Genomic DNA, 23,394 nt, shown 5'->3' on the forward strand with positions numbered 1-23,394 from the left:
TCCATTGTTTGCAGGAATGTCCGTATGCTTTTGGAGGTCTAGATGTGATTATCCCTTCTCTCTGAGCCTGTGTTTTTTGTTATGAACCATGAAGCTTGATTGAAAACTTGGTTGAAGTCCCAACATGGTTTCCTTTTTGCAGGAACATTATGGTGAATTTGACGTGGAGAAACAATCACTGTTTTGATGCAAACCACTATAAAATTAACCAAGTATTGAGAAAAATATAATTGCTTAACGATGACATCATTTCATCCCTACACGATCGGGGTATAAAGGCTCGATCCCATTTTTTTTTTCTCGAGATGTTCTCCTCCTAGTTTTCCTATGTTGGAACTAAATGTAGATGGTAGTTTATTGTTTTCATCTTCAAGCATTGGGTCCAGAGTGTTTTGCGCAATTAAAACTCTACTTTTCAATACTTGGATGTTATTATGTTTCCTTCTCTAAATATGTATTTAAATATATTTTAGGTTTAATTACCTATTTAGTCCCTATAGTTTTTAAACTTATTCATTTTAGTCCTTATAGTTAATAAATGACTTTTTTAGTTATTGTAGTTTACCTTTTAATTCCAAATAAGTCCTTACCATTAAAATTGTTTAACATCATTAAATTATTATTGTCAGGACCGCACCGACAATTGGTGTGTTTTCCCACCGCACCTTGCCTCTTCTATGATATGTTTGCCATTCGCCTCGGTCTCATCTGCCGTCCTTCCCCGGAGCTCCCTCTCTTCTGGGAGGCCCTCGCCTTATGCAACGGCGAAGACTGCGGCTCCTCTCCTTTTGCCACCATTAACGTAGCTATGATCCTCGACACCAACTACCTCCGCGACACCATGGCCGCGATGCTCTCCATGCTTCAACATTCGACGTGCCCCAAGAACCTGGTCTTCCACTTCCTCTTCGCCCATGACGACGCTCTCGAACTCTTCTCTAGCATCAAGTCCACCTTCCTTTACCTCAAGATGAAGATTTATCGGTTTGACTCCAACAGGGTCTGCGACAAGATATCCAAGTCCATTCGACAGGCCTTGGACCAGCCCCTGAATTACGCCAGAATATACCTTACCGATACCATACCAGAAGACGTGAAACACGTGATATATTTGGACTCTGACCTGGTGGTGGTTGACGACATAGCCAAGCTTTATGGTGTTGATATGAAGAGCCAAGGTGCGGTGCGAAAACACACTGGTCGTCGGTGCGGTCCTAACAACAATAATATGCTATGGTGAAGCATAGTGTCGCGGAGGTAGTTGGTGTCGAGGGTCATGGCTACATTAATGGTGGCGGAGGGAGAGTAGCAGCATTCCTTGCCGTTGTGGAAGGTGGGGGCCTCCCGAAAGAGAGGGAGCTCCGGGGAAGGACGGCAGACGAGGCCAAGGCGAATGACAAACATATCAGAGAAGAGCCAAGGTGTGGTTGAAAAACACACCGGTCGTCGATGCGGTCCTGGCAACAATAATTTAACGATGTTAAACAATTTTAACGGTAGAGACCTTTTGGAAATTAAAAGGTAAACTACAAAGACTAAAAAAACCACTTATTAACTATAATGACTAAAATGGATAAGTTTGAAAACTATAGAGACTAAATGTGTAATTAAACCTATATTTTAATACTTCGTGTTGACATCCTCCTTTAAAAATATAAATAATTACTTTTAAAACTTCTTATTATCTTAATTTCTTATCTGAAGATACATTTTTCTAGGACATTCGTGTCACCTATTTTATCAATACTTATCACTCTTACTTTTATAATTTATTTTATTGTCATTAAAAAATTAAAACATGAAAAACAACATAGAATTTTCACAATTTCAATGAAACAAGTAAAGAAAGCAAATTAGGGTAGAAGAAAAATAATACCCAACTCATGGGGGGCATTATTGCAATGTGAAGGATAGTGAAATACAAAAAAAGAAGAAATATAGAGAATTCTATTATTATTATTGCTGTGGCATTTTCATGTTTTTTTTTTAATTATTATCAAATATCGATCTGAAGAGTGGAACGAACGTTCCATCCTCATCACAGGCATTTCGGAGGCGAAAACAACGCAACCGCAATCCCAACATGTACGGCGGCGCCTCCTCGAAGCTGGGCCGTGGCGCCCCCAACCGCCGCTCCTTCCCCCCTCCTCCGGCGCCGCATCGTTCCTCGGCCCCCGTCGGCCGCCTCTCCCTCGGCTCCTCCGCCAGCAACGCCGCCAAGGACACGGCGGCGGCGGCGGCGGCGGTGGAGGAGACATTCAGCCTCGTCTCCGGCAGCAATCCGCTCGCGTTCTCGATGATCATTCGCCTCGCGCCCGACCTCGTGGAGGAGATCAGGCGCGTGGAGGCACAGGGCGGCACCGCGCGCGTGAAGTTCGGTCCCAATCCACACAATCCCACCGGAAACGTAACGCTTCTCACTCAATTTGTTTGGTTTTCAACTTTCGATTGGTTTCTGCAAAGTGTTGGTTGTCAAATCGAACGTTAAAGCCTTTGTTTATTCATTTCTTTTTGTTTCTTTAGTCATGCTCATTTAAGTTTAATGGAATAAAAAGAAACGTTACGGATAAATATAAACTAGGCCACTTGGGTAACCGGGAATTCACCAGTCTAAACATTATTTGAACTTGAAATTATGCATATTTTGAAATTCATTCACTGAATTTGAATCTGTATCAACGTTACTCCTTTTTGAACAGTGTTATAATCATAGTACTACTAGGAAGTAGTGACTATTTGTTGAATTGTGTATTTGTGAGCCTAATTTGATAGTTTTCAATGTTATGTGCTGACTAATTGACATGTAAGCTTATCAATATCGTTTCTGTTTGGGTGTGAAATTGGGTGATTTTGCCGCATGACTCGGTTTGTGTTTACTGTCTTTTGTTTCTGTGTGTTCGTGTTTTTGTTAAGCAATTTCTGATCTGTAGTTTGGAATGTCTGTCTGTTTTGTATTTGTGCCAGATTATTGATGTTGGTGGGAAGGAGTTCAGATTTACATGGTCAAAGGATGGTGACCTCTGTGATATTTACGAAGAGCGCCGTAGTGGTGAAGATGGGAATGGTTTGCTTGTTGAATCTGGGTGTGCCTGGCGCAAGCTGAATGTGCAGCGTGTCTTGGATGAGTCAACCAAGAATCACGTCAAAAGACGGTCAGAGGAAGCCGAACGCAAGATAAAGTCTCGCAAGTATGTAGCTGTAATTGGGATATTCCTTACATTATTTTCCTTTTCAGTGATCTTCTGTCTCTTTCCTTGTTAATTTGTTACTGCTTGCATTTTGTATGCATTTATAAGAAAGTGCACAGGATGCTTCTGTTAAAAAGATATTTTAATATATTTGTTCTACAGTATCGGTGGAGCAATCTCTCAAAGTATTACCCTAGAATTTTCAAAATTTAAGGTATGCGATAAAAATCAATTGATATATTTAGAGTGTAAAGTAAGTAATATCAGTCATTGTTGACAAAATCAATGGTCGATGTTAGCGCACAATCACATGCTAACACGCATGATAAATCATGGATGTGTTGGAATATCAACCATTGTTTTTCTCATAAACAGTTGAACTTACTTACTTTACCATTACTCACTTTAAAGGATCCAAGTCCAAATTTCAAACAACCACCAGGGTAATAATGTTGAAGCTGAGTTTTGAAGTCTTGATGGTTAGTTTTTGATAAATTTTTTCTATGGTTGCTACAATTTTTATTTCTTTCAGAATTCTGTCACATATTATTACATAAAAGGATATTGGAGTATGTAAATACATAACTATGAAAACAGTTTTGTTTCATGATTGTAAGGGATGTTAGCTCTTGCTAACAGCACCCATCTAGTATTAGTCAGCAGTATAGATATTGTAAGGGCTGTTAATTTTTCACTAACGACACCTCACTAAGATCAGGTAGTTACATTCTGTTAGAAGTTAGTAAGGATTAGTTAGAGTTAGTTATTGTTAGTTTCTCAGTTCAGAGGTCTTTAAATACCTCAGTTGTAACTAACTCAAGTTAACTTTTGAGATCAATAATATCAGTTTTCAATTTCTCTCTCTCTCACTCTCAGTTTATCGAAAATGGTATTAGAGCCTATCTTTGATCCATTAAAGGGTCACCCACCATGTTATCCATGCACCAAGCCCAAAAGTGTTGGGTGTGAGAGGGTGTATTGGGGAAAACCCAAGTCCGACATCTGCTAGAGATAGTGCCAAGATAGAGTATATAAGTGGGGACAATCCTCACCCTACGAACTAGCTTTTGAGGTTGAGTTAGGCCCAAACCAACATTCTAAGATGAAAACATAATATGTATAACCAGCTGTACGATTAATGTGGGGTTTTGTTTATGTTGGGAGGCGACACTCTAAGTGTCTTGTATTTATGTATACTTCACCAGTACCCCTGGTACCGCTGTGATCTAAATTAATAATATATATATTTTTCCCTTCCAAAAAAAAAAAATAACCAGCTGTACGTATAGTAGATAGAATTTCAACAGTTGAGGCAAAATAGAGGTGAGCATAGGGGGAACAGATCCTAGTTCAGTTTGTTATTAACTTCCCAGTAGTCAACAGTTGTCCTACAGCAGTTAGTTAGGTGGAGCCTCTGAATGAATTGTTTAGCCGTATTAGAGTATTGTACAGAGAGTTGCAGTATTCAACTTCACTCTCAATCAAGTCAGTTAGTTAGAAGTTAGGTTTCTGTTGTGAGTTTGTTAGTAAGTTGGATAGTCAGTTAGTTAGTCATAACTAACTACTCAGATCTATAAATACTCAGTTGTTACTCAAAGTTCAGTGGCTAATAATCATTTTCCTCTCTGTTCTATGATTTGTTAAGACTCTTTTAAGCGGGAACTCGAGCCAAAGTAATAGGAAGAGGAATTCTAGGGGGTGTACTGATTTTTGGGAGTCTTGAATCCCTGGAGTTGAGAGAGGATTCATTACTGTTATTTTCATCATATCTTTTCCTCTTGGCTCTGTAATCTTTTTGATTCTTAGTTCAGACCCAAGGATAGGAGTTAATGTTATTCCATATCTGTTTTTCTGCCTTTCTGGTACTATTCTATTAATGTCTACTATTTAACATTACAATATACAACAACAATAACATGCAGTTAAAGCTTTATTTACTTGAAATACGAGGAAAACTTTTCTGAATAATATTCAGTGATTCAAAATATACAAGCTCTACTGTTAATATATAGGCTAATCCCAATAAATGAAAAACAGGAAATATGGCAATACTATATTGCAATAGTTACAAATACTAATGGGATATGCACAGGAAAGAAAAATATTCATTCCTAAATAAGAGTGATTTACATATTTACAACATTTTTTTTGTAAAAAAGTAATATGCTCTATTTCTAGTGTTAAAGTCATCATTAACTCATCTGTTTCTTTTCTTAGCTAATTAGCTTGCTTAAATTTTTTGTAACTCAATGATTTTTTTCTTATATTACTTTCCATACAGTGATTGTTTATGGTGTATGAATCCTCCGCTCCCTCCCCCCCTCTCCTTGTTTTGGCCAGTTCATTTATTTTTGTTGTTTACAACAGAGCCATTGTCCTAGAGCCTGGGAACCCATCTATGAAGAGCCAGATAAAGGCATTAGCAGCTGTTGAGGGTAACTTTTCTTTCGTTTCTTCTACTTTATGGATGAATTTTTCCTGTAATATTTGAAGTGTGAAAGTTCCAAATAGCTATTGTCATTGAGATGAGCAACTTGAAATTTTTTCTTGATATTGGGCATGTTATCTGCTTATCATCACTCTATTTTCTCTGCCAAAGCTTTCCAGATTTACTGTATTTAGTTTAATAATGTTTATATTGAACTATTTTAATGAATAGCCTTACACTTGCCTTGTCCAGCTACACCATGGAAGAATTATAATAAAAAGAAAGAGGCTGCACTTAAGAAAAGGAAAGTGGAAACCCTTCAAGGTGATTGAAATTTACATCTTTCCAACATATTTTCAGTCAATCTTAAGATGACATTTTTTTACCAGTATTGAAACCCTTCTGATAAATTTCTGTTAGCTCATGTAATTCATCTGTAATGTCTTGAACTTTTTTTTAATAGTTGGTGGCCCCCCAAAATCTTCCCATAGATCTGGATTGACTTCAACAAATACTAGTACCAAGGGCAGACATTCCTCTCCTCTTCCGTCTCCACCAGATCATTTTGCTGCTTCATCCTCTCCAATGGGAGCTGTAAATATGTCTAAGAGCTTTGAGGATGCTGTGCCCTCACAAATGACAGGCAAACAAGATACTAATGCTGTTTCTGAGAAAGAAATCCCTACCAGAACAAACAATGCTATGAGGAACACGCCAGGAGGCAAGGGGAAAAATTGGTCTAAACCAGTAGATTTGCAGGTCATGTTAATTTCTCTTCTAAAGGATAAACCTAATGGAATGACTTTGAAGGTATTGTACAAAATCCAGTATATAATTCTTCTTAGGCTTATTTTTAATTTCTCTAACTTTTGATTCATGTAATTTATCTTCTTAACTGCTTTTCCCCTTTGATTATAGGCCTTGGAGAAAGCTGTTGGAGACACACTTCCAAATTCCATGAAGAAAATTGAGCCAATTATAAAAAAAGTAAGTGGTGGGATTCTTTTGAGGCTGTTGTTTTATGATACGCCTGTTGTATAATTTTTCCTTTAATGTTGAGCTTCAGATTGCAAAATACCAGGCTCCAGGAAGGTATATTTTGAAACCAGGAGTGGATTTGGAAAGCTTAAATAAACCTCAGACTGAAAGTGGAAGGTACCTTTTATTTTTATATAACTATACTATGGTATACCAGTACTGCAAGTGCATCACTTTTGTGGATCCCTTCATGCATATAAGGTGTATTGTCTTTTTTGTACAGTTCTCCTGATGACAATCACAGCCAGATACTTGCTCGTGAAGATTTTTATGATCAGACATCAGGTCCACAGGGAGGATCTGAAGAGAAAGTACCAAATATTGATTTGGAGGGAATTGTTAAAGAAAATTCCAAAGTAGAAGAAGAATCAAACAATTTGGAAAAAATTGATGCCCAACATACTTCACCTGATATCCTTGGTGATAAAAAAGGTTCTGATCATAGTGAAGGGCAGGCAGGAAGCTCCAGTGATAGTGGAAGTGACAGTGATAGTGACAGTGACAGCAGCGATAGTGGAAGTGATAGTGGAAGCCACAGTAGGAGCAGAAGCAGAAGTCCTGCTGGGACAGGGAGTGGGAGTAGTAGTGACAGTGAAAGTGATGCATCTTCCAGCAGCAAAGAGTTACTGGAGGGTTCTGATGAGGATGTAGATATTATGACCAGTGATGATGAAAAAGAGTCAAAACCAAAAACAGAAGTCTCTGATCAAAGGATGCCCTTACCCATTCCAGCAAAATCACCTGATCGAAGGTCAATGCAGAATGAGGTTGATGAGCAGCAGGATGGTAATGAATCTGATGCAGTTGAAATTGAAAAGGACTTACCTGAGGAAAAGGAGGCTGAAATGGCTCTACCTCCGGCTACCATTTCTAATAGAGGTGGAAAATATGCAGAAGAGACAAGACCATTTCCACCTGACTATCAACAACTCCAGGAACGCCAAAATTATATAGGGAGTTTGTTTGACGAAAGAGTAAATGAAGTTAAAGATAGTTCTAGGCATGAACAGTATGACAGCTCTAATAGGTTTTCCCAAGGTAAACATAAGAGGGGTTCTGATGCGAAGAACATTGAGGAGAAATCAGAACATGCAAAAAGGTTGAAAGCAGAAAACTTGACCTGTCAACCATTTTCTCCCAGTAATGATGTGCAGACATTCGAGAATTCTCGGAACTTGTCTCCTTTTGAATTTACTGAAGACACTAGTAAGGGACCTAATGTACAAGTGTTGAACAGAGCAGAGAGACAAGGGAATTCAAGTGTTGGGTTACAGAAAGGACCCAATCGAGCATTTCCTGGAAAATCTGGTTCAGATTTTCCACAAATAGGTCAAAGGTCATCAGCTCAAATCCCTTCAGAAAACCCTCCCTACCCATTGGAAAAATCAGATAAGCAACTTGAGAGTGTAAGGCACAGTAAAAAACACTCAGGAAAGGACTTCCATGTACGGGAAGCTTCTTCTGTGCAGAAAGATAAATCTCAGAGAGATTCCTTGAATGAAGATATTCATGCCATTGAGAAAAAAGTTCCCAGGAATTCCAGGGATGGTAGTAATGGAAGTAAACAGTCACTATCCATGGATTCTTATTACCAAAAACAAGGTGAAATGGTTGGTAAATTAAAGGAAGGCAGACAAAGTACACAGTCACACTTGGGAACATCACCTAAGGACAACAATCAAATTGGTTTTGATCAATCCCCTGAAACTAATGGGCGAGGTATCTCTCTTCAAAGAGAGCTTTCAGACTTGGAGTTGGGTGAATTTCGTGAGTCCACTCCAGATGAAACTCATGTTGCAAAGCAATTTGAACGAAAAGGTTCATTTAAACAGTTGGAAAACAAAGCAAACACTTCAGAGGATAGAAATTCTGATATTACTAAAGTAAAACCTTCTTTGAAAGCAACTTCAGATTTAGGAAAGCCATCCTCAGCCTTTGTAAATTCTGGGTTTCCCTGTAATTTCGACAACACTAATAAAAAGAACTCAGATAATCATTTTGAAGATTCAACAAAATCTCGTTCTAGAGTTATGCAGACTCATTCGCAACATTTAAGAGCAGATCCTGCAGAAGTTGGATCTCAAAACAAATTGGCAGAAATGAGCAGTAAATATAGAAATAGTGAATCTGGGGGGAGCCAAGATTTTGACTTGGAAGGTCGCAGTGAAAGCAATAGAAGAGTGCCTGCAAATGCATCTAAACCACAAGACAGTAAACGCGGAATAGTTTCTGACCCTGTGAAAGAAAGTAAAAGACAAACACCTAATTCAGTGGAAGAGATGGCTGATGGAGGAAAGGATTCTGTGTTTGCAGATAGAAATCATAGCGATCAAAAGAAGAGAGAATCATCAGATGAAAATAGTTGCTCTTATTCAAAGTATGAAAAGGATGAACCTGAATTGAAGGGACCAATAAGGACTTTCTCCCAGTAAGCTGTTATTCTTAATTTTTTCTTTAAACTGTTGTTTCAGTGATTCATGTTGTGGCAGGGTTCGCCTTTTTAGTTAATCACTTGATTTTTTGGGCATCTGATACGTTTTTTTCCTATGCAATGCTAGATATAAAGAATATGTGCAGGAATTTCAAGATAAATATGATAGTTACTGCTCCTTAAACAAGATTTTGGAGGGATACCGGTAAATGCCATTACAAATCAAGGATTCATTGCTTTTATGTTAGATGTTTAGTTTTATTATTTGTTTGATAGTCTGTCTAACATCTCTTACCCATAATCTGCAGGGATCAGTTTCAGAAACTAGGCAACGATTTAGAACTTGCTAAAGGCAGGGATATGGATAGATACTATGACATCGTGGAGCAGCTGAAGGAATCCTATCGACGCTGTGGACCGGTATGTTCTATTTTGCTCCTTCCCATGCATGCAGTATTTGTATAATTGTACTATAGAGCCCAAATGTTGAACAAGTAATATTTTAGTACATTCTTGTTCTGCATTCAACAGTTTCTCAAAATTTTGTTCATTCTTAAGCTCCTTTTGTCTAATCTTGTCCATTTATCTTTCTGCATTGGAAGAAAAAATCTTTGAAAATATTTGTACTGTCTAAATCACTTGTACGATAATCTTGAAGGAATTTATGTTGATTGAAAGAGATTGTGTATGAGACAATTAATGCTCTAGTTCATGTGCATGTCTTAACTATTAAGCCGGTTCATCTTATTATCTTAAATAGCAACCTGATATAGCATTGGCTGCAATGGTAATTGACTGGTAATTGTCTAGTTCAACTTGATGCAATTTTGGTTGAGTTTATCGTTAAACAAATTAGTTATTTAACTTTTTATTAAGACTTTGTGTTTGGATATAGGAGTTTTTTTAATCGTTTCTCTAAGTGTTTCATGTATTACCTAATTTGTAAAGCTCTCATCGTATTTAGTATATATCTTCAAAACATGTGGGCATGATGTGAATTGCAGAGGCACAAGAGATTGAGGAAAATATTTGTTGTTCTTCATACGGAATTGGAGGTAATTATTTACATCTTCTCTAACCTTGATCTAGAATTGTTTTCTTAAGAGTAAATATACAATTTCAAAAGTGTCAACCTATATTGATTTGGTCCCGTAAAGTTTCCATATACACAATTTTATCCTTGAATTTGTCTATTTCATGAGAAATTAGATCTTCCAACTTGCAATTAACTAAATTTGGAGTCTAAATTTGTCATGAAGTGCTTCTTTCTACATGCTCCTGACGCTTCTTTTTTTTTTTTTTTTCCCACTTGCAGAATCTCAAGCGAAGGATCAAAGACTTTGCAAACTCGTATAATAAATGATGAAAATACAAGAGGACTATATTAGATAAAATTGAAGCCTGTTTTTCAAGGTTAAGAACTTTTGGGTGATACATGATGCGCAGTTGAGTAGATGGATTCTTTTCTAGGTTGGGTGTGCACTAGTTTTTGATACTATTTCTTGGTAGAGCCATATATTTGTATATAAATGAAATTTTGTCTGTTGCTTTTGCGTATGGGTCTGGCATATTTTTGGCTTAGCCTGGCCTTCATTTTGTCTCCATGTCTAGATAAATTGTATATTCTTTAATACCGTTTAACATATTCACCGAGGTACTAGAGAAATTTGAGAATGTGCATTTTAAGTTCACAAGCCAAAAGAAATGTCACATTGAACTTTTACAATGTCACATGGTTATTATGGAAAAACTGTTGCCAAATAGGGCAAGGAAATGAAATGGGCATTCTTTAAGTGAATTACTCCCTTCATTTTTTTATTTTTTTTGTCTAAGTGTTCCGGTTCATCAAGAAAAAAAGATGTTAACTAATCTATAATTCGGTGGAAAGGTAAATAAAGTTTGATAAAGAATTGTTTGATTTATTTTTTATAAGATCCAATCCATAATTTTCATGAAAAAAATCTAATTCTTTAATTGTGTTAGTTATTTTTTGACTAAAATATTTTTAATTAATTCTACTTGCAAACAAATAATTAATTGTACTGGCATTATTTATTTTTTGAATCCATTTTAAAAAAAGTCATTCAATTTTAGTTGTTTGTTTGATTATCCAATCAACTTGCTTTTCAATTCAATTTTATTTTTTTATTCAAAATTCAATTTTGATTTAATATAATATATTCTAAAGAAATTTGAATTGAAGTTTATAACACAATAAATAAACTTTAAATTATACAATAAGATAAAATATCTAATCCAATTAGCATATTATTATAATTCTAAAATTAATATATATATTTCTATTTAAATTATTGAAAAAACTTATATAGTATTTTATAAGAAAATGTTTAACTTGCCTGTTTTTGTTGTAATTTATTTTATAATCTGTTAAAATATATTTTATTCTGTTTTGTTGTTTTTTATTATCATAAAAATATCATATTTAAGGAAATTTATGAGTTATGACGACTTAATAATCTCTTAATTTTTTAAAATCTCTTAATTTTTTAAAATTATAAAAATAAATTCTTGAGAACCATTTTATATCCCTTTTTTTCTGTTGTTATAATAGATCCACTTACTTAAAGAATTACATAATTTTGATTTTTTTATTACACATGGAAATACTCAATAAGAAGAGGATATTTTGTCAAGTTAAAAGATTATTTTTCTTATTTTAAAATAATTATTTTTTAAATAATAAAGACTCTCATATAATATAATGTAACGTAATATAATATAATATAAATTGAAAAACTTTAAATAATAAAAGTTTGAAAAAATATATGAAAATTATTTCACTAAAACAATATTTCTGAAAAAAATAACATTCATATATACGAGATTTTATTTTCATTTCCAAAATCCATGCATAAATATTTATAACCAACAAAACTAATTTTACCTCTTGAAAAATGAAACCGTTCTAATAAATCATCATATCCAAAATTCCTCATTATTATCGCTATTATCACTATCATATTATATCAGATCAAATCAGGCTGGTGCCAAGATTGTTTGAGTTATACATATATTTGATGGATGATGATGATATACACACAATCCACATCACATCACATAACATCACCATCACATACATGATGATACGTTCATCCTCGCCACTCTTCACTCCCCCCACTTTCTTCGATTTCTGAAATACCTTACAAAACAAACAGTCCCAGAAACAATCATTAAACTCCCAATTTTGTCTTGTTCTACTCATCACTCATTCTCTAACCTCAATTTCAAATAAAAGTTTCATTCTTTTCACTGCTCCAATCTCCCCTCTTTGATCTCACTCCAACCACGAGATGCTCAAAACTTCTGCTTTTCAAGTTTGCCACTTTCGTTCTAATTCTCGAGGTATTTCAGCTCACCGATGAAATTCAACTTCTGGGTATTTCTGCTAATTTAATTACGAGTTGTGGGTCGTTGGCAAAAAACATTTTTTTTGTGGGGTTTGTGTGGACTCTGGCTTTATGTATTTTGAGGATTCTGAGGTTTATGATGTGCCTTGGGGTTTAAATGATTGTCAATTCAAATATTGGGTTGAGGGAAGTTTATGAGGGGGTTTCTTCAATTGAAATGTTGCCTGAACACTAGAAAGGATGTTCATGTTTGGGATTTTTGTTTATTGCGATTTTGAAGAACTGAAGACTGGCCTAGACAGTGCCACTGTTTTGATTTCTACTTGAGTACCGGTTTGTTTTGTGTTGTGTGTGTCTAGGCCAACTCAATTAAGCCATGCAATTTTATGAAGCTGATGTCCAGACATATGTTTATCTTGCTTAAGAGTTTTGTTTGTTTGTTTGTTCCATTAACTCCTAAAATAGGTAAATTGGTGATTCGATGTATTTGTCTTGACAGAAAGCAAAGTATTTTAAATTTGTTGAGAGGGTTGTGATGCTGAATGTTGTTTCCAACCAGTGGAGTAAGGATGAATTCTGCAATGGATGATATGAATTTGATTCAGCAAACCCAGAGACATCACTTGGTTGTGAGGGAGATTGGCGAGGAGATTGATTTAGAAATAGGAGCTGGGGAGGATGACCCGTCATTTGGTAGCACTACTCTGATTGGTGCACCGATGCGGGAATCTTCTGTAGAAGAACATGGTGAGAGCAAGCAGATGGGGATGATTTCTCAGCTTCCTAATGATGCTCAAGATATGTCCAAGACCCAACAAGGGAAAAGGAAGAAAAAGGTTGTTAAAAGATGGAGAGAAGAATGGGCAGACACCTATAAGTGGGCTTATGTTGATGTGAAGGATGGTACACCGAGGATTTTCTGCTCTGTCTGCAGGGAGTACGGTCGGAAGCATAGAAGAAATCCTTATGGGAATGAGGGCAGTCGTAATATGCAGATGAGTGCCCTGGAAGAACACAACAACAGTTTGCTTCACAAAGAGGCTCTTCGTCTTCAAATGGCCTCCAAAGATAAAATTGTGGTCGACAAGCCTGTTTATGTAAAAGGTTGGCCATCTCAGCATGCTATAATAACTTCCATGTACAGATAATATTTTTAGTTATTTTGAAAATGTTGATGGTTGTATACTGCGTTTTGTATTAGTTGATTTGAGCCATTTGTTGTGCTCTTCCCCAATTCGTTTTAATTTGTGGTCATAAGTTCATAACAAATATATTGTTTGTTGTGTTGAAAATTCACAAAAGATGCATTTGATCAATTATATAGGATAATAAGGGATATGCTTCAATGCTGCATTCAACATTTCAATTGATCTTTAGTTGTATGAAGTGCACATATTGTGTTATTAGATGAATCTGAATGTAATTGTGATCTATACTACTGCTTTTAGAGTTTAAATTACCACTGATTTGGCAGCATCCTATGGCATACAACCATTTTTATTTGTTCCCTCCACTGGTTTAATGGTTGCTTTGCAAAATTTAGTTTCCGTCCACACTTTCAAATTCTTGCTTTCTGCTTTTGTCCTGAATAATATGATATTAATTCGCCATTTTGTTTAATATTAGAGTATATGACTGTATCTTTATGCTGTAGTTGTATATTGTTGCCAGTATATTGTTAGCTTTAACACACAGCACATGTACCCTCATTCTGTGAGTTAAGAGAAGTAACCAACAGATTAATTTAACTGTTTAGTTAGTTAGCGGCTCAATAATTCTGTTACAATAGTATTCCCTACACTGTTCCCTATATTTTTAGAGCTGCACTCAGATAACAGGGTTAATTCATTTTGTTTTAGAAAAAAAGTATACCATTTTCAGATTCTTTCTCTCTCAGGTTTCTTTCCTTTTCTATTATTTTCCTTCAGTTTCTGTTCACATATACTTCAACATTTAATGCTATTTTTAAGGTTTCAACGTTCATCTTAAAATGTCAATGATATGGGCTCAAAGAGGCCCGTTATTTCTAAAGTGTATGTGGGAAGGGCCTAAAGGTGCGATGCACCTGATCATAGCCAAAGGGCGGAAATGGGGGGATGGGTGGGGAAAAAAAGTGATAACAAAATAGTGGTATAAGTGGAGAGAGAGGGAAGGAGGGGGTAAGATGGAATTTAGTTGAATTTGGATCCTTTGGAGAGTTTAGGACTCACGAAGTGCCCGAGAGAGTTTCTCTTACTAATTTCTTCCTTGTTTATATGGTACACAGTGCTATATCTCAGGATCTTGTTCTTAATCCCAGATCTGAATACATTAACAATTCAGATACTTTTAGTTTTTATTTTTATCTGTACTTGATACCTAACAGTCAAGATTCAGTTATCATTATCAGTGTGATAGAATTTCTATTTTACAATTGACATAATCAATTTCTTGAAACAAGTATATATTTGTTATCTACACACAAAATAGTATGTAGATTTATAAGTCATCATCATTGATCATTCTTATAATTGACATAATCAATTTCTTGAAACAAGTCATCTTCTTTCTTATAACATGCTTATGTTCTTGGGTATTGTCTGACAATTCTATAATTGAAGTTGCCATGTCAAAAACAGCAGGATCAATTCTTGAAGCTACACTAAAAAGGGATCCTCATGAGGTTGAATTCATTCAGGCAGTCCAAGAAGCAGTTCAAGCCCTTGAAAGAGTCATAGCAAAAAATTCTCGGTGTGTTTTATTCAAATGGCTATAGTTATATATTTAATTATCCACAGATGACAAAGCCAATGCTTTTGTATTTGATGCTTCTGATTCTCATCAATATTCTCATGTTTCAGTTATATTAACATCATGGAGCGCTTATTGGAACCTGAACGAATGATTGTTTTTCGAGTTTCATGGGTGGATGATAGGGGTGGGACATGTGTGAATCGGGGCTTTAGGGTACAGTTTAACCAGTCAATGGGTCCATGTAGGGGTGGTATTCGTTTTCATCCATCAATGAATTTAAGTGTTGCCAAGTTCCTTGGTTTTGAACAGGTATTATGAGTATTTTTGGTATTCACATATGACATTATTTCTTACAAGTAATGCCTTAACTCTTGCAGAATTTAGCCTATTTTAATGCCATCGCATTTTTTTCCATGACTTTGAAGCCTATAGGTTATTTGTCAACCACAAGAATGCACAACATGTGTAAAAGATTTTCTTCCTTTTTTTTTGGGTGGGGGGATCCAAGTTACACCCCTTGATCCCTTACATTTGGGTTGTATGTTACACACTTTTTACATTTCATCCCCATGGTAGGACCCACCTTTTTCTTTAATTTTTTTTAACATTGATGTGATGCCACTGTTAGTGCTGTATGGTAGTAGTCTGTTTTGTGTTTTTAAAATGAGAATAAACACATGAAAAGATGGGAGGATAAGTAAGCAAACATGTGTGCTTGCAGTTGCACATACACGTGTCCATATATTGTTGAAGTTTGTTGATAAAAAAAATAGATGGGAGTGAGCAAATAAGTGCCCGAATGATAATAAAAAGATGGTGAGAGTATTCAATGGAATAAAGAGTTAGGCAGGGTCAATGTTGGAGTTCTTTTAAATACTCTCTTAGGGTGGCTTTTGGGATGCTGATATCTTAGATGTCTAAGATCACTTGGTACCAATTATACTAACATAAGATGCATGCGTTTGAGAATGTAGGTGTTTTTACACACGTGGGTATGCTGTATTTGTGCAATTGATAAGTAAACCATAAAATTTCATATCTGCCTTATCATAATTCGTGGTAAAAACTAAAAAGTTAAAAATGTTAAACTCAATACTAAATGCTAACATGACTAGATCTTTTGTGTTCTATGCACTTTATGTAAGGAAATATAATGATTGGGACAGAAAACCTGTATTCACTCAAAATACCAATCATACAATATCTTGAGTTTGGTTGAGTAATGATGTATATATCTAAGCCTTCATTTGTTTATATTTGACAAATATACTGAGATTCACATATCAGCCAAAGAATCTGATTCTGAGCTGCATTTCTGCATTGGACCACTTTATAGTTTATTCGACACGTCCTTCTCTGCAGACTTTAAAGAATGCCTTATCACCATACAAATTAGGAGGAGCAGCTGGTGGAAGTGATTTCGATCCAAAAGGAAAAAGTGATAATGAGGTGAATTTTCAACTTATTCAATTTGATCTCTACTTATGTAGTTCTATAATTACTAAATGTTACTTTGATAAGTCGGCAGATTATGCGATTCTGCCAAAGTTTCATGAGCGAAATGTATCGCTACCTGGGGCCTGACAAGGTAAACTGAAAGCATATCTTTTAAGCTTTTCGCATTCAAGGCCCATTTCATGTATTATTCTTGTGATGGATGTCTACTAGGACCTTCCGTCTGAGGAAATGGGTGTTGGTACTCGAGAAATGGGGTATCTTTTTGGACAGTATAGGCGTCTAGCAGGTCATTTTCAGGTAATTCATACATTCTCAAATCCTAACAAACTATTTGGTCGAAATATAAACATTTTACCTTTTTTCTTATATATTTTCCCCTGTATGTTTATACCTCAGATCTGAATTGCTTGATGCACTTTATGTAAAAACATCAATAGAATAAATCCCGATGACCGAGGAAAAATGAATAGATTGAGCAAACTCAGAGATAACTGTGGACCCGACCTAATAGGAAAAAAAATGGTTGTTGTTTCTGGTTGTTTTTCTGCCTTTATGTGCTTGAGGATTATTGCTTTACTGTACAGAAATGAATGTTGCATATCTTGCACAATATATCATGTATAGTGCTTCGTGTAGCATATCTAATCAGTTTAGGAACACAAAATTTTGAGATACTGATTATGTTGGCATTTGGGGCAGAAAGGACAACTATGTTTTGTTTTCTGGGTATTTTTCATATGTATGCCTTACTTATGCAGGGAAGCTTTACAGGGCCAAGGATATTTTGGTCTGGCTCCAGTCTTCGACCTGAAGCTACTGGCTATGGGCTGGTAATTTCAATTTTTAATTCTCACTCTCTGGATGTATGGTGAGATGTGAAAATATGAGTGATTATGTATGAAATGTGCTCCTGCTCCATGGTAGCCTTCCATTTTCTTTCCTTTTCTGTATGAGATATCCTTTCACAGCAGGTCCTATCAATTTCTTGTGTATATCCTTGTTCAACAAAAAAAAAAGAGCAATCTCTAAGCATTATTGCCTATGACCTCATATCAGCTAACTCATCATATCAGAACAATAAGCATGTAGCATGCAAGTCCATTCTGGCCAAGAAGATCATCATAAAATGTTCTCTGCATCTATTTTTTCTAGTAATTAAATTTTTAACAAGTTTGTCATGCTTCTGCAGGTTTTCTTTGCCCAGCTCATGCTTGCTGACATGAATAAAGAACTTAAAGGATTAAGGTTTCTATTTTAATTTACACTCTTTCTTAAACAGTGTTGCTAATGACTTGTTCATTATTGGTGTACCTTTCTGACCCTCATTTCTTGTTATGATATCCCTTTGAGAATTTAAATCTTTTCTTTTCAATTTGGTAGCTTTCTTTTCTTGAATTCAAAATTCCATTAATATTAGAAACTTGGAAACCCCCATTTTCAATAATATCTTTTGTTAACTTATTAGATTTTTTTAAAAGACTATCTAGTGTGAAATTTGTTGCATCCTAAATTGATTTCTCACATTCGTGATCCTGGAATACTCTTCTAATTTATAATTTCTTGTAGATGTGCTGTGAGTGGTTCTGGAAAGATTGCAATGCATGTCTTAGAGAAGCTAATTGCTTATGGTGCTCTTCCCATTTCAGTATCAGGTAATTTTGGTTTTTATGCTGTGTGTATTCTTTTATTCTATCTAGAATGAAAACTTGTGCTTTGTACACGAGATTTTTCATATATGGTACTAATTGAATATAAGATTCTCATATCATTTTGAGTACCGTTGTGTATCCTGGTCCTTTCAAAGAGTTTTTTTTTTTTTTTAACAAAAGCATCTGACAGATTCTAGAGGATATTTGGTTGATGAGGATGGATTTGACTACATGAAAATATCATTTTTGAGAGACATCAAAGCTCAACAAAGAAGTTTACGGTTTGTATCATTCCTGTTGTCTGTTTATGCTTTATTCTTGCTATTATGTATAATTTTACTGTCCTTGTTCATAAATTTACAATATGTAGAGACTATTCAAAGACCTATGCTCGGTCCAAATATTATGATGAAGCAAAACCATGGAGTGAAAGGTGTGATGTTGCATTTGCTTGTACTTCACAGAATGAAATTGATCAATCTGATGCCATTAATTTGGTTAATTCAGGTTGTCGTATACTAGTAGAAGGTAGTTGTTCTTGTAGGATGCAATATTTTGGTTTTTTTCCTCTTCCTCATATATACTAATGGAAGCTACCTTTTTAATTTGAATCCCAGGTTCAAACATGCCTTGTACCCCTGAGGCAGTTCAGATTCTTAGGAAAGCTAGTGTTCTCATTGCTCCTGCAATGGCTGCCGGTGCTGGAGGGGTGAGATTTTTATTTTATTTTTCCTATGTATATTTTATAGTGTATAAATAATCCCACCGTAACCAAAACAACAACAACATTAGTGATCGTGGTGATGGTGGGGTACAGCCACTTTCAATTCTAATACTGCCATGATGAAAATGCAAATTTTATCCACCTTAATTGATCTTCTCTTCAACTTATGGAAGATTCAATTTCAACACCAAACGTTAAACATGACATTTGGTGGATCTATCTTTAATCTTCTGTTCCCATTGCTTGCAGGTTGTGGCTGGAGAACTTGAACTGAATCATGAATGCAGTTTGATGCACTGGTCACCGGAGGACTTTGAATCTAAATTGCAGGTAGTTTTGTGAAATCAATTGCTCTTACAAATCATATAGGTTTCCTTTTAAGAACTGTAAATGGTTGCTAAGTTTATTATTATGTAGTTGTACTCAATGTTCTTATTGACTCTTCCTATTCAAATTGAATTTAACTCATTCTTACATGTTAGAATAGAATGATACAATTTCCATAAACGAAGTTATGTTTCTTATGTGCAGAGAAATACATTATAATGTGTGTTTACTGTTTATTTGTGATTTTATCTTCTTTTTATTGTTTTTGGGAGAGGGAGGGTAGGGCTGCTAAAAAAACTAGTTTTAAAAAAATAACTATAACTAGTTATATAAAAGTAGTTATAAAACTATAACTAGTTTTATAGTTATAGTTATAGTTTTAGTGTTATACAAATGGTTATTTCAAATAACTTATTTTTATTCATTTATAACCGGTTGCGTAATTGGTTTTAGATATAACTAGTTTATTCATAACCAGTTATACACCCATATTTTAAAAACAATAACTGGTTATATCAAATTATAACTAGTTATTGTTTTATAACTACTTTTATATAACCAGTTGGATGACTGGTGCCAGATGAAGATGTGGAAATTGTGAGTTACTCATGTTTAATTAATAATTTTTCTTCCACACTTCCGTAAACATCCGCCACATACTGTTTTACAACAACTTCTGTCTTCAAATTTGTTGTTTCTATGGGCAGGAAGCTATGAAGCAGACTTATCAGAGGGCTATGAAAGCTGCAACTGACTTTGGTTATCAAAAAGAAAGTCCTGAGTAAGTGCTTTCTTCGGTAACACATTACAAAATGATGAAAGCTTCTAACTTTATATGCTTTACTTTCCAAAATTAATGCTCTCCCTGTAGGCATCCTGATTGATTTGTTCTCTCCTTTTTCATTTTGCTGTCCTACCACAATACAAAATATATGATTTTCCTCTCTGAAGTTCTTTCTTGATGTTGTGAGTAGGGGCGGACAAAAAAAACTGAATTGAACAGAACTGCTATTCAGTTCAGTTTTAAAAAATTGAACCACTTCCAAAAGAACTGTTAAATGAACCATTATTAAAAAAACCACGACAGTACCAGTGCAATGCGGAAGAGTTTCGCTTCAACACTACATCCGTGCTTCGTTTCAACTTTCACGATCCTGCTTCTAATACATTATAGGCAAAATTGTATTTTTGGTCCCCCAATTTATCTCTAGTTTCGAATTTGGTCTCCCAGTAATTTAATTCACGAATTTGGTCCTCTTATCTTATAAAATCGTGCAATGTTGGTCCCCCAGGCCACAATTGGACGTTGACCGTTAACAACAATGCATTTCATCTTTCATGGAGTTGACATCCAATTAAAACATGACACGTGACAGTCATCATCCAATAAGAATGTGACACGTGACAGTCAACGTCACTTGTTAACGGTCAATGTGCAATTGTGGCCTGAAGGATCAACATTGCACGATTTTATAAAATATGAGGACCAAATTCGTGAATTAAATTACTGGGGGACCAAATCCGAAATTGAAGATAAACTGGGAGACCAAATTTGCAATTTTGCCTAAATTATAATTAAACACTTTTTTCTAATAAAACTACTTTCTTCACGTGGGTTTTCAATTCAGTAACTTTGCAAAATCACATTATATATGTATTTGAATAAAAGTTATAATTTGTCTAAATTTTAAAATAAATTGCTTCTGTGCGTTGAAAAGTAATTAATAATAGATTTGAAAATTCTTAACTTTTATAATAAATGTTTACTTATTTAATAGTGTAAAAATCTTTATAATAAAAATACATCAAAATTGAACACGCATTTTTATAATGAATTCTTATAACATTTTTATAATTTATTTATTTATTATATTACTTATCTACTAATTTTTTTCTAACATAAATCAATGTAAAAATGAGAAGCAAAATTAAAATAATGTGGTGTTTTTGTAATTAAAAGTGAAAAAAAAGTTGTTTTCTCAAAACAAATTACCCTTAAAAATAGTTCGTGCAGTTTGGGACAATTTAGAGTAGTTTGCAACATTTCGGAGCTGTTTGGAACAATTCAGAGCAGTTTGAAACAGTTCAAAACAAATCAGAGAGTAGTTCAGTTCAAACCAGTTCAGTTCAGTTTGAATGCCTCAAAGACAGTTTGGTTCAATTTGCTTGAGCTGTTTTGCCAGTTTAGTTCAGTTCAGTTTGGGCGAACTGGAAATGCAGTTTGGAACAGTTCGCCACAATTCAGTTCAGTTCAAATTGAATAGCCCTAGTTGTGAGTATTGAGTATGCTAATTTAGAAGAATTATAGCTACAAGATCTGTCTTGACCAAGTTTATTTTTCAATGATCAAGATAGCATTTGTGAGATGCAATGTCTTTTTAATATTAAAAAGAAACTTAGAACACCTATATAATCCATCCTTTTATTAACTTTTTTATCCAAAAAAGGTAAAATGCATTCTAGTGTAACATGTCATTGTAATGGCAACTGTAGATTCTTGTGAGTGTAGTTTCCTTGCAATGTATTTGTTTGAATGATCATTCATCTAAATATGTAGCCCTAGTTAATATGTGTATGCTTGGTATGTCAGGGCTTTGGTACATGGAGCAGTCATCTCTGCCTTTCTAACCATTGCTCAAGCCATGACTGATCAAGGCTCTATATAGAGGTTCATATTGCATAGTTTTGAATGCATCCAAATACTGATGTTAACCAATTAGCACTGCTTGGAAATCTGCATTCAGTGAATAGTCCAAATCATTGCTGATGCTACAGTATTGCCAAAGCATATTTCCTTGTAAAAATATGTAAGAAAATTTAGACTCAGAAAAGAAAAATATTTGAAGGACAAATTTTAGTTTCACAACAGAATAGGCATCTTTATTATTACCAAGAAAAAGGAGAAATTGTCCTTGGCTTATTAAACCCTGTTTGATGCTTGTTCCAAACTTGAGAAATATTTGGATATTGAGATTTGAAATAAAAGATTAGTGTTCAGTTTGAATATGCTTGTTGTTTAGAAGTTTTCCTTCGAAAAAGTCTTTAGATATTTCAAAATTTTATTCGAGACATTTTGTATCTTAAAATTAAAAGTGACCAACCATGCTATTAAATTCCTACAAACGTTCAAGTTTAGGGAAAATTCTTAAAAATATTCGTGTTGAATAATAGCATCTAAAAATAGTCTCATTTAAAATAAAACACACACACACGTGTGAGTGTTTTTATTTTATTTTTTATGTTCTCTACTTTGTTAGCATGTTTAATAATGTTAAAAAAAAAATACTAAAAATTGCAGGAGATTTTTTAAACAAATTAATTAAAACAATAAAAAAATCTAATCTTTCTCGCAAGTACTCAATAAAAACTCGAACCGTGCAATCATTGCAAACAAAGTTAGCAAGTTTGTCTTCCCCATATCTTCAATCCGTGCAATCATAGCCACAGGAAAAACACCTTCCACTTTTTTTTATTTGGCGAAATTTTCCTTGTCATATACTCATATTCATGGTCGAGAATTTTTATTTATTGCTCCTCTGCATATGTATATGCTTCGAGAAGGCACCGACTTACTTTAAAAATAAGTCTTAGACACCTTTTTTTAACAACTTTTTTATAATACAAATTCAAAAAATTTAATTGTTGAATCAAATTATGCTATAATGACTATACATATCAAAGTTTAGATAAATAAAACATTCATAGGTATATAATATTATATTTTAGAAGTGTGGTACCTGTTAAAAAAAAGTTGATTAATGAAGTATCAAATTTTAATTTTTATAATATATTTTATAAACTTGATATCCTTAATGAAAACTTTCCATCTTTAATTAGATTAATGTAATTTAATGTTTATAAAAATTTATTAAGAGATGTAAGTTGAATAAGAATTAGTCTTGAAGAAGTAAATGACCCTCAACCGAACTTGTGTAAGTAAATGTTTATAAAAATTATCTAAATTTTAATAAGTTTATTTAGTTCAACATGGTTTATTATACTTTATTCTTTGTTATTTGTTAAAAGAAAAAATTAAAGAAATAAAACATA

General features: G+C 34.5%; 3 protein-coding genes across 8 annotated transcripts; all 3 read left to right on the plus strand.

Annotated features, from left to right (window-relative positions):
* The first annotated feature begins 682 nt into the window (after positions 1-682).
* Positions 683-1,240, plus strand: LOC102668207 (probable galacturonosyltransferase-like 4). Its single transcript, XM_006584091.1, has one exon. It carries the CDS (start codon positions 683-685, stop codon positions 1,238-1,240), a length of 558 nt encoding a protein of 185 aa, XP_006584154.1.
* A 739-nt stretch (positions 1,241-1,979) lies between these two features.
* Positions 1,980-10,786, plus strand: LOC100791352 (dentin sialophosphoprotein). 2 transcript variants are annotated; one of them, XR_005892309.1, is made up of 12 exons: positions 1,980-2,407; positions 2,965-3,188; positions 5,556-5,623; positions 5,869-5,940; positions 6,080-6,426; positions 6,535-6,603; positions 6,683-6,771; positions 6,878-9,082; positions 9,213-9,290; positions 9,394-9,505; positions 10,050-10,140; positions 10,401-10,503. XR_005892309.1 is itself a non-coding variant. In XM_006582965.4 (12 exons), the coding sequence occupies exons 1-12, from the start codon at positions 2,084-2,086 to the stop codon at positions 10,446-10,448; spliced, it is 3,687 nt and encodes a 1,228-aa protein (XP_006583028.1). In that variant the 5' UTR covers positions 1,981-2,083; the 3' UTR covers positions 10,449-10,786. The 2 variants fall into 2 exon arrangements, 1 of the variants encoding a protein (XP_006583028.1); XM_006582965.4 differs by having other exon boundaries at positions 1,981-2,407; positions 10,090-10,140; positions 10,401-10,786.
* A 1,265-nt stretch (positions 10,787-12,051) lies between these two features.
* On the plus strand, positions 12,052-22,348 carry LOC100809032 (NADP-specific glutamate dehydrogenase). Of its 5 annotated transcripts, none has more exons than XM_006582967.2 (16): positions 12,052-12,448; positions 12,919-13,557; positions 15,054-15,183; positions 15,294-15,495; positions 16,549-16,635; positions 16,715-16,774; positions 16,855-16,941; positions 17,403-17,474; positions 17,834-17,889; positions 18,211-18,296; positions 18,484-18,574; positions 18,664-18,821; positions 18,911-19,002; positions 19,267-19,347; positions 20,052-20,125; positions 21,935-22,348. In XM_006582967.2, exons 2-16 carry the CDS (start codon positions 12,996-12,998, stop codon positions 22,008-22,010), a joined length of 1,914 nt encoding a protein of 637 aa, XP_006583030.1. In that variant the 5' UTR covers positions 12,052-12,448; positions 12,919-12,995; the 3' UTR covers positions 22,011-22,348. The 5 variants fall into 5 exon arrangements, with proteins under 5 accessions (XP_006583030.1, XP_003529976.1, XP_006583031.1 ...); XM_003529928.3 differs by having other exon boundaries at positions 12,953-13,557; XM_006582968.2 differs by having other exon boundaries at positions 12,953-13,557; positions 15,072-15,183.
* The last annotated feature ends 1,046 nt before the right edge of the window (positions 22,349-23,394 follow it).

Source organism: Glycine max, chromosome 7 (assembly GCF_000004515.6).
Source record: "Glycine max cultivar Williams 82 chromosome 7, Glycine_max_v4.0, whole genome shotgun sequence".
Taxonomy (NCBI): Eukaryota; Viridiplantae; Streptophyta; class Magnoliopsida; order Fabales; family Fabaceae; genus Glycine; species Glycine max.